The following is a 13,800-nucleotide window of genomic DNA, read 5'->3' as shown; positions in this document are numbered from 1 at the left end:
ACCAATTGCGTTCATAGAAAAATTGAAAAAAACTATGGATTAGTGGATGTAGTCATATTTTTCTCTAATTATTTAAGTGCTTGTACCAGATCTATTCCTTGAAAGCTAGAGAAACATTTTTTTATCAAACAGATGAAACATTGATTCGAAATCTAAACTCCATTGCAACTAATTTTAAAAAGAAAATAAATTAAAGAAAACTTCACAAGTTGAATAGACTCGAATCAAATTTCCAAATCCCAAATTCGGAAATAACTTCAACATCAAAAACAGGGATGAGGTGATTAACTGCTCCAGCTCGTTAATCACCTCTTCCTATGGTCTATGAATCAAATCAATCATCCTCCATATCTACACACATCATCATTCAAACAAAACAAACATTTCAACTAATCAATATAAATAACATTTTAATAAAAACTAAAATAATAATAAATAAGTGATATATATACATACCTGTAGAGTTCCACCGCCACCTGTGCTTTCACCATCATCCGACACACTGACAATTGTCCATGGATCATGCGAGTTCCAGTGGAAATCAACCACCTTATCCCTTCAATCATAGCACAATATAATCTTGTTTCAATTTTTATCTATTTTTTTATTTCTGTAAAAAGGAAAACCATTAATTAAAATTAAATATATATACCTATGTCCAGAGTGTCTGAACAATAAGCCAGGTGCAAACTTTGAGGCTGGACCAGAACGTTCACCAACCTGTAGACAAACAAACAAACCTTTTATTAAAAAAAACAATTTGTTGCAAGAAAAGAATAGGGGAAAATGGAATAAAAGTAAAAGTGGTTTTTGGTTGAGTTGACACACCTTATTGTGATCCCAGATGTTCAAGACACCATCTTCTGCTGAGCTTCCAAAGATGGATGATTTGTCAGGAGACCACTGAAACATACAAAGTAATTGGAATTTAGAAATAGTGAACAATTGTTCTAGAAAAGGAATCCATAATTCCCTGGAATTCATTAGGCACATCTACTTCAACCCATGTTTCTTGATCAAGCATTGCTTTCAGTTTTGTCATCTATAACAACAATAATAATATTATTAATCAAACAAATTGTTGTTTACCTTCTCTGTTGCAGTTACAAATTATTGTGACACGTTATATATTTGTAAAAAGTCTTGAAGCCTTAGTCTTGGATGCAAAAGAGCACGAACACCAAGAAGTTTTGCCCATCTTCCATGAGCTGCATCACAAGCTGCAAACACTGCTTCTATGTTTTCTCTCAATACATCAGCTCGGTTAAATGACACAGTTGCCCCTGTTAGAAAATTTCTAACAAATAAGCAATATATATATATATATATATATATATATATATATATATAATAGAACAGATCACCATTTTCAACCAAGCAAAGTTTGAAGAATAACAAACCTGTAGCTCATTGAATTCTAGATCATACTGAAAGCAGCCTTTTGTACATTAGCCCTTCCTTCCAAATGTTTCCGCTTCTTCATATCTAAAATTAATTATTATAAACTATTAATTAAATTCAATAAAAAAATATTGGGGATTCAATAATAAAATACTTCTCGAGAACTAGTATTGAACAAATTTTTAGGGATCAATGTATAAACAATTTATATATCAAATTACCGTGTAAAAAAATAAAAAATTTCTAAAATTCACAATATCATGGATCCATTTAGAACAAGTTAAATTAACATACTTGAATAAATATACATTCTCATGGTTGAAAAAAAACACTAAGAAAACGTATTACTATTTCTCATGGTTGAAAATCGAAGAGTTACAAGCAAAAGATAAAATATAACATGGCCAATGGCCACACTAATTCATCATCAAGAATTATTCAAAACACAAAATCACTACAACTCCTTTTAGTGGTGTGCCTTAGCTGCAACTTTTCTTTGCGAATTTGCCTTTGACTGAAAAATCATTTGCACAAAAAATAGTTAATTTAAGATTTTTGGTTAATCGTTATACATACAAAGGGGTATTTTGGTCTTTTAAATGATTGCAATGGAACAAAATTCCATCCATTGGTTAAACACAAACCAGATGTGCCCTAAATTTGACAAAATAAAAACATCTTTGGCCATCAACCATTAAATTAACATGAAAAAAATGTAACAATGGATTAAAATTTCAAGAATATCTTACCATTGAGTGCAGCAACACCCACAATTGAATGCATATAGTTAAATCACACATGTAGTCATATAGTGGCATAGAGCACAAATTATTAAAAACATAAAAATACATGTGAATATTATCAAATGAAGCATTTCTCACTTCATAAAACATATGTAATAGGTGCTAAAGACTTAATGATATCTGGGGAATTTCATCGAACACTTGGTGTTCGTCATAACACCATGGAAAGACAAAGGTAAATTGCAGAAATCAAACACATAAATCACAAAAATGGAGTATAGGAGTTGATAATTCATTGAAATATGAACAAAAACAAAAACAATAGAGATGCACAATGGATTAACATAATAAATCAAGAAGTAAAAAAACAGAAGAACATAAGTCGATTTAGGGATGGAAGTTACCACTATGAAGGCCTGAACATCTTTATTCCTCTCTCTCTCTCTCTCTCTCTCTCTCTTCTCGTTAAGCTGCTGGCGAGACTTGGCTGGCGACCCCTTTGGCAGAAGATATCGGGCGGTGTTTAGCGCCCTTAGCAACCCATGACGACCTTCCTAATGACACCCACTCCTTTGAGCCTGATAATCATATCGAGAGTGCTAGATTCAGATCCGCTTTCTATTCAAATATGCCCAATTTTTTTGCAGGATACGGTCCAAATTTTTACATAAGAACCGCCAAATCATTCAAAACTAGAAAAAGATATGTGAAGGAATGAAAATTAAATTGATTACCTGGGTCTCTAACGCAGAAGTTTCAAAGGTGATGACGAGATGCAATCGGGAAGCTAATGGAGCAAAGTTACGGTTCTTCATCTGTGTGTTTTTCGATTTATCTGTGGGGAATCTAAAACAAACGAGAATCAAGATTCACATTCCTAATATTGAGACTTGAGAGTATAATTAGGGTTTTTTCTAACAATTTCAACATCGAGTGGGAGATATGGTGGTTCTAGTGGGTAGAAGTAAGTGGGGGAAGAAGTAGGCCAGTAAGGAAGGAGCGTTCATAATTTGGGCAAGAGGGAAAGGAGAAAAAAAGGAAGGCGGGGTTTTTAATTTTTTCATAATTTCATTTCCCCCTTTCCCCCACTATTAAAGGATGGAACGCGCGTTCCATTAAAAAATATAAAGCGACATCCTTAGACGACGCGCATTTTATTATAGGTTCCCTCCGTGTTTTTTTTAGACACTAATTTAAGGGCGCGCAATAATGCGTGTCTTCTATCCTTAATTTTTTGAAGAGATGACATTTTTCTAATGTCACTCTCCTTTGCGTAACATAGATCAATGAGCGTCGTATTTTGCGCGTCGTAAAAGGCCTTTTTTCTAGTAGTGTGAATTGCTACGGAAGTACCATTCGTAGGTATTTGCTAGGGAATTCTGCTATGGAATATGATTTTGATTTCTTGTTTTGCAATGGGACAAAATGTATAGCTAATTTGTGACGGCATCTGTTGGGATGTTGTATGCTTAATTAATTTTGTTATACTATGGAGGAATTATTATTATGATCATTGGAATTTGTAAGATATGGTTTGAATGAAATGTTTTTGAATTGGTAATATGTGGCATAAACTAATGGCTAAAAAATGTAAAAATGAATTATAAAGTAGATATTGCTGGCAAGCATACTTGAACTTAAGCTTATGCTAGAAAAGGGCACGGTTAGGCCAGTTGTGCTAATCAAGTTGTGTATAATTTCTTGAAAACATAGTATATAATGAATAATTAACAACGAATTCATTAAAAAGTTATTTTTAATTACATTAACCGGGCATGATAAAGTATATATAATCTATGTAGATTATTTTCCTTAATAACGAATTCATTACAAACTTATTTTTAATTACATTAACTATACTTCATCGCAAAATAACATTGGTTTTACGTATACTTCATCCTACTCAAACAACATACCAAGCAAAAATGACTAAAATGCCCTTTTAACAGAACGATGTAAACGCAAAACCAAAATAAAATTATAGTAGTACTATACAACTTCATATGCAATACAATAAGAACACTAATATTCAATGTCCATTCTATTATCAACCATTAATATTTTTAAGAAATATACGAAACCTACCATACTCTACATACCAACGACAAACCGTGCAATATCAATGTCGATCCTCATCCTCTTCATGGCCTATTGCCGATGCACCTTTAACATAATGACGTGGGTCTTCCCATTGGAATGTGATGTTATTCGTTGTAAGTCTATGAACAACATCAACAGCCCGCAACAACTCTTTGGCACTATCAACAACACCTGTGTACTCCCTATCATCCGAAACTGCCCAACCAAAATAGGCATCAAGTAATTGTAAACCTACACATTAAAATATCCATCAATTAATCCAATGTACCCTTTTCAATAAAACAGTAAATATTATACAACATAACACAACTAAATACTAACCCAAAACTACAAACTTGCCTTAATTAACTATATATATAATTTAATTTACATATATACCATCTATACATACCTTCATCACATTGATGAAGCCCTCTTGAAATGTAGATCATTCCAAGCAAATAAATTGCCTCAAGATGATCTTCATTTGCTGCTTGTCTCAACAAAGTCATTCCTAAATCAAAATAACCATAATAAAAGCACTCATCCTATTGACAGAATAACAATATCAATATATAATATCAATGACACTAAATATTAATAAATGGTATAGATTACATATAATTACTGAAACTACACATACAATTCCTTATCTGAACATGGCTTCAATGTTATTATGCAATGCACTTGTGCGTATAAATAAATCAGATTTTAGATTTTTGGGACCCATTCCTTCAAACATGTCAATGCATGTTGTTCTGTACACTTGAGGATCACCCCCTGCTTCATACATCTTCTTATAACTTCAAAAATTTAAATACACAGTAAATAACAAACAGATAAAGTTTTATTTCATCAAATATACATTTATTAGTTGATGTTTATTGAGAATTACCAAAGTCTTGCAGAGACGATGTATTTCGCAGATTCAGACCCTAATACTACAAATATCCGACTCAAAAGCTCTAGTGGGAGATCATCTAACGAACGGCGACTTCTAGTATTCGACATTCTACTTACAAAATACACAATAGAGTAGTTGATTTCAATTTTTTTTTAAATTAAGCGTAACTATGAAACACAGTGTAACAGGGTATGGAAAAAACTTTCTTTATGCTGATCTGGTCGAGAGGAGTACAGGAGTCTCTATTATCAGAGAAAATCATTTTGAGAACGATTATCCATCGACAATTTGGGGGTTTTAGTGTTTGTATGCAGATTTATTGTCCGGGAAAGTTGAGATGTTCTGAATGGTTGAAGAACTAGAACGCCGACGTGACGTTAGAGGTATGATGGCGCCTTAACAATTTAGAATTCAAAAAGACCAAATTGCCTCTGAAATCATTCCAAATATTTAAATACTAAGGGTATTTGTGTCAAAATACATATTCAAATATTATAGCCTTTTAAAGCTAGGTAACATTGGACTTTTGAATGTTGAAATGAAAAAGAAAAAAATAACATATATATATATATATATATATATATATATATATATATATATATAGATATATATATATATATCATAATCCATAATGTAATACATTTATATTAACATTTCACCAAATTACTAGTATATATTCATGTACTAATATACATATTAAAAGTGGAACAATATTTTAACACTAAACTTATTTACTTTAGATTTTGGACACAATAGATTTCTTTTGTTGCCACTTTTAGTCCCTATGTTTATAGTAACTTTTTTTACTTTGATTTAGCCACAATACTTTTTCTTTGTTGCCACTTTTAGTCCCTATATTTATTCCTTTACAATTTTACCCTATGCAAAGCATGGGTTCTCCACTAGTTGATATTAAACCAAATTACCTAGTCCAAAATAAAATACATGTTTGTTTATGCCTTTACAATTGTATTTTATATGTATTTAATACTACAAAAGAACAAACATTTGCTACATACAACTATAATCACTATACAATATAAACATTAACATTAAAAGTCCAAAATACATTATTCAAACATTATTAAACATCATGATGAGATATTAATTAACTCTTTGATCGATTAGATCTTTGTAACAGGTATGCGATGAACGTAAAAACAATAAATAAAACACAAGTATGAATTAAGATGTGTCGAATGATTAGATTACTCGATCCTCAGCAGAGCTCGACTAAGAACTTCCACTGTAGAGGATTCTAGGGTTACAAAACAAGAACGATAAATTTGCTGAACAATAAATCTCTAATCGTTTCTAATCATTACATTCTAGGATGCATGCAAGCATCTATTTATACTAAACCCTACAAAACTCACGGATGGACAGGCCCATACCGGAGACACATATTGGACTAGCTAACGAGCCCAATAGACGCAACACAAAATACGACCCAACAATCTCCCCCTTTGCGTCAAATTGGAGCAAGACTACTTCTTCTTCTTGCTTGGGCCAGCAGCGGGAGCCTTCTTTACTGTATCAAACAGACGTGTGATAAGAGCAAGGATAGTCTGTCTGAACAGAATGTACCATTGAATCATATCATCAAAGTACTTTACATCATCCGCTGTGTTCTGCTTGCATCGATGGATGATCCCTAAAACGTGTTCCAAACAGGCAGTAGTGTAGAGATGTTTGTCTGCCAAGGCGAAAAGACATTTTTGTCCTTCGTTCCTGGTAAACATGACTGATTTTCTCTTTGGGTCAATCTTCCCCATCTGCATCATGTTGAGATCACTGGCAGAGCCAACAGGAGATATGGTAGGCTTCTTCTTGAATATGCTCGCAATCTCCTGATCCATCAGAGCAACTTCCATGATATAGCATACAAGCATCCTCTTAAAGTGGTCGATGATCGGACCATATTTAGCTTCATTTGTAAGAAGGATGTTGTGCAAGATAATCCAATCATGGGGATTAAGTTTGGGAAGATCTGCAAGTGAGATGGCATGTTCGGCTTTGGCAGATCCCCTTAGTACCTTGAACCGAACGTTGGTGAAGTTACCTTCCCTGTACGGCTTTAGGATCCGAACATTGATGATTTTCTGAGCGCTCCAAGTTTGGTATTGAGGTTGAGTTGCCCTCAGATAAAATTCGACTAAGTCCCGATCAACCTGTGAATGAAGATGGGGGAACTCAACAATGTTGTCAAAGGCGTGAAAAACAAACGCCTTTCGGGTCAGTGGCATGTCGAACTTAGAGTCGACAGTGTTAGAACAATCTAAAGAGATCACAGGTTCTAGCCACAAGATACTTGGTGTTTCGATGGCTTCTTTAATCAGCCTCTCAAGAGTCCACGGAGGAAAAAGAGTTTTCCTGCTCTCGAGAAGATCGTGGGCTTCTTTCTGTCTTCTTTCGGCTTCTTCAGCCTCTCTAGCCACACGAGCACTGATGTCAGCCTCTTTATCTCGACCTTGACGCTTCAGAAGGTCGGTAATTGTCTCGTTATCATCATCGTCACTCTCCTCAGCAATATTTTTGCCTTTGTCTTTCACACCAGAACCTGAGGCTTGGCCTACTGGAGGAGGTTCGGTTGTGTGAGTTGCTGTTGATGTAGGAGGTGGTTGAGACACTTGTTCTTTTTCTCCCCCTTGTTTCGGAATGGACACGAAATCAAGGAGCCCTTCAAGTTTGCTCAGTAGAGAAAGGACGGGAGCAAGCTTCTCTGCAAGGGTACGGCGTACTGAATAATTGGGTCATGTGCTTCAAGGATGTTTGAGATAGCAGAGTGGACATCCGAAACACACGATTTAACCACCTCTCTTTCAGATCGAATAGAGTCAATCTCCTGTTGACAGTTGGAGAGTTGAGTACTCTTGACCTTCATAGCGGTAGTCTTCCTTGCGAGAGCATCCATTAGAGTGTTCTCGGCAGCTAATTCTTCTTGAAGCTTGGAGAGACGTTCCTCAATGGTTGTTCTGAAAGTTGAGTTGTCATCAGAAATAGATTGTCTAAGTGAAGCGAACGACTTCAGCTTAGAAGCGACTGATGTAGCCAACTGGTTGATAATGGGTTCCAGCGTAGTCTTGGTGGCTTCAGCACTTTCCTGTAAAGATGTCAACAAGAAAGAAGCATCAGTGAATAGTTTATCGACTTTTTCGGTCGCTGCCTCACAAGCTTTGGTTGAGACATCTATAGCTGCAGTGGCGGAATCGATAGAAACTTGATGAGCTTTGGAGAAAGCCTCAACAATTTTCTGAATGGAAGCTTCAGATATGGAGGACTGAGATGTGGAAGACGAAGCGATGAGCGAATCGATTTTTTCATGTAGCTCCTTGAGGTGCCTCTTTGTGACAGGAGCATCGTCATCGTCGTCACTTTGAACTTGAAACGGACTGTAATAGACCGAATCAAAAGTCATATTCTCCCCGCAAAGGAGAGGTTCTTCTTCCTCTGAAGCATGAGCGGGAGAAGATGGTGGTGGTGATACTGGAGGCTCGGTAGCAGTAGTAGTAGGTTCAGGTTGGGTGGTGTGTTCGGTTGTTGGTGTGGGTTCGGGTGCTGAGGTGAATTTTGGTGCGTCAGTATGAACCCCCGTATCAGATACGTTGGTTCTAACATCTGCAGTGGTGGTGGTTGTTGCTTCGGTAAAGATTGGTGGTGGTATTGGGATGGAAGAAGGTGGTATTTGAGTGGTGGAGGTTATGGGGGGAACAGAAAAAGGAATTGTAACGGGTGGAGAAGTGATAGGAGAAGTAGAAATATGTATCTCTGGGGTAGGCAAACATGGTGGAGTGTTGCCACGTAGAGATCCATCCGAATCAGAACCCTCGTTCTCAGATTCGCTTGAGGATGAAGCGATAATCAGCTTTCGTCTTGGTTGGGTTTTTCTCCTCTTCTATGGTGGAGACTGAGCAGCCTTAGTGGTTTTCCTTTTCTTGGGAGATGGGCCTTTTGCTCCCTTTGCCACCTATTTTCCCTTATCATCCTTCTTGCCTCTAGGAGTAGGCTTGTCAGCGTCATGAATTGATTTCAGCATCTCTGGAGTAAGATCCCTCGGTCCAGAACGTCTGAACTCCTTGTACGTTTGAATGATCCGGCTGTCAGCAGGAACGTCACCATACATCGTTTCCGGGATAGACCCGTTGAAGGGAAATTTCGAAGCATCCGACACAATGATCTTCGTGGTATGGAAAGTACCAATCAAAGACATTGGACCACCAGCGATAATGGGGACGTGGTACTTGTCCATCACCCATTTCATGACAATAGTCCAGAACCGGGCATAAGAAATCTCTGAGTGTCGAGAAGTAGAAGAGAGACTCTGAATGAGTTGTTGCCATAGGACCGACCCGTAGTCCATATTGATGCCATTGTAGATATCGTACATGATGGAGAGAAATAAACGACTTGCCCCATCGGATCCAGCACTTCATTCAGATAAGCCCTTGAAAAGAACAGTGAACATCCCATTCCACTGAGGGGGCAGGCACGACTTCTTGAATTTCGTGACAGTAGTGAGCACCTCAGTGTACCCTATGTTGTAGAACATGTTGAAAAGATGACCCATTGGAATGGTTTATGGATTAACCCTCGAAGAATCAGGTTCAAACCCTAACAGCGTACAAAACCTTTTCTTAGAAATCGACGCCTTATGCTCGAAGACATCGAAGAAAATTTTGTCAACGACCTTGTCGTAGTGAGCCGTGGCAAAGATTTGTGACAGGAACTCCATTGGAACAGCTTCAGCCCTGGTAAGAGCAGGAGCGATTGGCGAGAACTTCAGGCATTCGATGATGGGAAACATGAAAGCGTCGTACGCCTGAGGAGTGAGATCAATGATCAAACTCTGCTGGGGACGAATGGGCAAGATGTGAGAAGTTGCGTGAACAGAAGAAGAATCCGCCATTGTTGAGATGAAAGTGGGAGAGATGATGAACAGTAGAGGTTTAGAGGATTTTCTTGCCCTCTGGGAATATAGGTGCAGTAAAGAAGTAAACGGTGGATCACATTGCCTTTTATACTGTGGGTAAAGGAGAGAGAAAAATCTTTCCCAAATCTTCAATAAAAAAAAACGAGGGTTTTTCAGAGGTGACTAACGCGTGACAGTTGGGTGTGCCGATGATCACGCAGGAGAGAGAGAGTGTCAGTCCCTGATCACACGCCTTCCCATCAGGCGCCGTTTGGAGATGAAACGGTTCCTATTCGCACGTTTTTCCCTGTTGCGCCGTTTGAAATCAAATCGATTGGACTCCCGCCTGAGTCATCATTTCGTCATCTTATCCCTTTAGAGATTAACGGCATCTTTAAAGTAAAATCCCCACGTGGATCAATATTAACCACAAACTTTTATAACAGCCAATCCAATTAAAATTCCTTAGAATTAATGAAACCAGAATTTTGGAAAACCAAAAAGATTTTCGTGTTGAGTGTGTAAAAGAAAAAGAAATAAAGCAACACTTTTGAGGGATTATGTGATGTCAATAAAGACATGAAACAATGGATCCCAGGCACGAATATCTTCCTTCAAAGTCAAGAGAGACTTTGAAGTGTTTGTGTGGTTTCCCGTTGAATAACGATCAGACACTTACTAAGAATTGTTGAAAGGCTTCTTTTAATTAGGCTTATGGGGTGGCTTTCGCTTCGATTCATAATTCATGATCTTGATATAAGATAAAAGTCGAACGAAGTACTTGTGAGACCAATGTAGTCTGTTGAACAAGTAGGTTGGAGATAATTTAAGTGGCAAGGTAAACTAATGTATGCGAAATCTAAAAAAAAATTAAAACTGGATCCCAAGGGAAGAAATGTTATTGGATTTAACAATTTCATAGGAATCACTCAAAAGAAAAATAGAGATTTCATGTTGTACCCCCATGGATAAGTTCGTCAATTCATTAGTGAAAGCTAGAGCAAGTTAATTGCTCACCGTCAATTCATAGTAGCTATTGAATTGTGGGTTTCACTTAGCACGTAGTGACACGAAGCTAAGATCATGAACACAGAAATTGTGCAACCATAAACCTCAGTGGTAATGTCTGAGAGTCTCAAGGGTTACGTTTGTGAAGCGAATGTGATGGAGAAAAGTAAAGTAGGTGGTGTAAAGAAACCAAAGTACCTCTGCTATAAAAATAGGACTAAGCAGAAAACTATTATCTCATGTGAGAAGAGAGTTAGGTAGCTCATGGTTAGAATAAATATGAGAGCCTAATTGGGAAGACAAGGTTTGTTTTATACCAAGTCAGTAAGGCTTTTATTCAAAATCAGGTGAGGCTTTGGACACATACAGCAGCATGCTTCTAGGGACACTTAGCAAGTGAAATGATTTAACCACAAAGAGATATACAAAAAGATAAGAGCCAAAATTAAAATAAAGAAAGAAAGAGAAAAATAAAAATAAAAAATTTTTGGAGTTTTGAATTTAAAAAAAAATTTAACAAAAATAAAAAATATTTTTGGAATTTTTGATAAAAAGGAAAATAAGACACAAAAAAAATTAATACAAAAAAAAATGTTGGAACCGAACCCGAGCGTTCGGTTTATTTCGGTTGAGAAAATTTTGGAACCGAACCCGAGCGTTCGGTCTATTTCAGGTGAGAAAATTTTTGGAGCCGAACCCGAACGTTCGGTCTATTTCGGTTGCCAAAAAAAATAAGTTTGAAAAAGAAAAGAACTTTGACAATAAGATAAATGAATTTGGAAAAATAATACAAAAGATTTACAACCAACGAAACTACCTTTGAGTGATAAGCGAAGATCAGATGATACAACCGAACTCGAGCGTTCGTTTCATTTTGATACACCAGAACAAGACCTGAACCCGAGCGTTCGGTCCATTTCGGCACACAAGAGACCCGAACCCGAACGTTCGGTCTATTTCACTTCTTACTTTTGATCTTGAGAGGTAATTTTTGGTACTGACTCTGATTCCATCATTCCAAGCCCTTGTAGAATTTTGTTGAAAGAAGCTTCAGGAAGAGCTTTGGTGAAGATGTCAGCCAGTTGATCAGTGGTTCGAACAAAATGAATTTCGACGTTCCCATCTTCCACATGATCCTTGATGAAGTGATACCTTAGTGCTATATGCTTGGTTTTGGATTGTTGCACTGGGTTATGACAGATCCTAATTGCACTTTTGGAGTAGCAAGATAGTGGGATATTTTTCATATTGAGTCCATAGTCCCGGAGTTGGCTTTGGATCCAAATCACTTGAGATGTACAGGAGGCAGCTGTGATGTATTCTGCGTCAGCTGTAGACAGAGATACACAATTATGTTTCTTTGATTGCCAGCTAACCAACTTCCCGTCAAGGAATTGGCAGCCTCCAGTGGTGCTTTTCCTGTCTAGTCCACAACCTCCAAGGTCTGCATCTAAGTAGGCTTGAACGAAGAAACCTGAGTTTAATGAATACCATAAGCCAAGAGAGGTAGTTTGTTTCAGATATCGGAGAATGTTCTTTACTGCAAGCATATGAGGTTCGCGAGGATTCGCCTGAAATCTAGCACAGTAACAAACAGAAAACATTATATCAGGCCTGCTAGCAGTAAGGTACATTAGATAACCAATCATCTGGCGATATAGCGTAATATCGACTGCTGGCTTATCCAAGGATGGAGTGAGCTTGGTGTCGAACTCCATTGGAACTTTAACCTTTGAGTCTCCCATCATGCCGAATTTAGCAAGGAGAGTCTTGGTGTAGGCTTCCTGGTTAATAAAGATGCCTTCGGGTCCCTGTCTAATATTTAAACCAAGGAAAAAGTTAATCGGACCCATTGAACTCATTTCAAATTTAGTCTCCATCAGCTTTCTGAATTCAGCTGTTAAGCTAGGAATCGTTGAGCCAAAGATGATATCATCGACATAGATTTGAACAATCATAAGGTGGTTACCTTCCTTCTTATGAAAGAAGGTTGGTTCAACCGAACCTTGTTTGAATTTGTACATCTTTAAAAAATTTGTTAGTGTTTCATACCAGGCTCTAGGAGCTTGTTTCAGTCCGTATTCCGCTTTGTCCAGAATATAGCATTGATTGGGGTATTTTTCATTCACAAATCCCGGAGGTTGCTCCACGTACACCGTTTCTTCAAGTTATCCATTTAGAAATGCGCACTTTACGTCCATTTGGTAGACCTCAAAGTTCTTGTGTGTAGCATAGGCAAGAAATATTCGAACAGATTCCAGCCTAGCTACAGGAGCAAATGTTTCCTCATAATCGATTCCTTCCTGGCGGTATCCTTTCACAATTAGACGAGCTTTGTTTCTTATTACATTGCCTTCCTTGTCCATTTTATTTCTAAAGATCCATTTGAGACCAATAACCGAGGCATCTTTAGGAGTGGGAATGAGGCGCTAAACCTTATTTCTTTCGAACTCATTAAGTTCGTCTTGCATAGCTTGAACCCAATCAGAGTGATCAAGAGCAGTATTTACTGTCTTCGGTTCAACTTTTGAGACGAAAGAGTTAAACATGCAGAACTCTACTTTTGAGAACAGAGATGCTTGCTTTGCCTTCAGTTGAGATCGGGTCGGGACCTTTTCGGAGACATTACCCATTACCTGTGAAACAGGATGATCACTGGTCCATTTGACAAGAGGAGGGTAATTTGGATCATAGGATGGATCCAATTCAGCGTTTACCATCTCTTCTAATTCAGATTGACTGTCATCATCATAAAA

The 13,800-nt window shown here is 37.3% G+C and overlaps 1 protein-coding gene across 1 annotated transcript; it reads right to left on the bottom strand.

Annotated features, from left to right (window-relative positions):
• Positions 1-299: 299 nt before the first annotated feature.
• Positions 300-932, bottom strand: LOC145094423 (WD-40 repeat-containing protein MSI5-like). The gene is made up of 4 exons (XM_079032629.1): positions 829-932; positions 653-720; positions 457-556; positions 300-351 (listed from the first exon to the last, which is right to left on the bottom strand). The coding sequence occupies exons 1-4, from the start codon at positions 910-912 to the stop codon at positions 316-318; spliced, it is 288 nt and encodes a 95-aa protein (XP_078888755.1). The 5' UTR covers positions 913-932; the 3' UTR covers positions 300-315.
• Between the last annotated feature and the right edge of the window lie 12,868 nt (positions 933-13,800).

The sequence above is a fragment of the Lactuca serriola genome, chromosome 3, assembly GCF_051521515.1.
Source record: "Lactuca serriola cultivar US96UC23 chromosome 3, Lser_US96UC23_V15, whole genome shotgun sequence".
Lineage (NCBI taxonomy): Eukaryota > Viridiplantae > Streptophyta > Magnoliopsida > Asterales > Asteraceae > Lactuca > Lactuca serriola.
The sequence above is the reverse complement of the archived record's forward strand: the minus strand, read 5'-3'. Positions and strand labels throughout refer to the sequence as shown.

Bases quoted from the DNA above. Each gene is read 5' to 3' on its own strand.
- LOC145094423 (XM_079032629.1), bottom strand. From the start codon at position 912: ATGTTTCAGTGGTCTCCTGACAAATCATCCATCTTTGGAAGCTCAGCA. The intron at 721-828 runs GTGTGTCAACTC...GTTTGTCTACAG, and splicing joins ACATCTGGGATCACAATAAG to GTTGGTGAACGTTCTGGTCC. The intron at 352-456 runs GTATGTATATAT...TGATGTGTGTAG, and splicing joins GTGGCGGTGGAACTCTACAG to ATATGGAGGATGATTGATTT.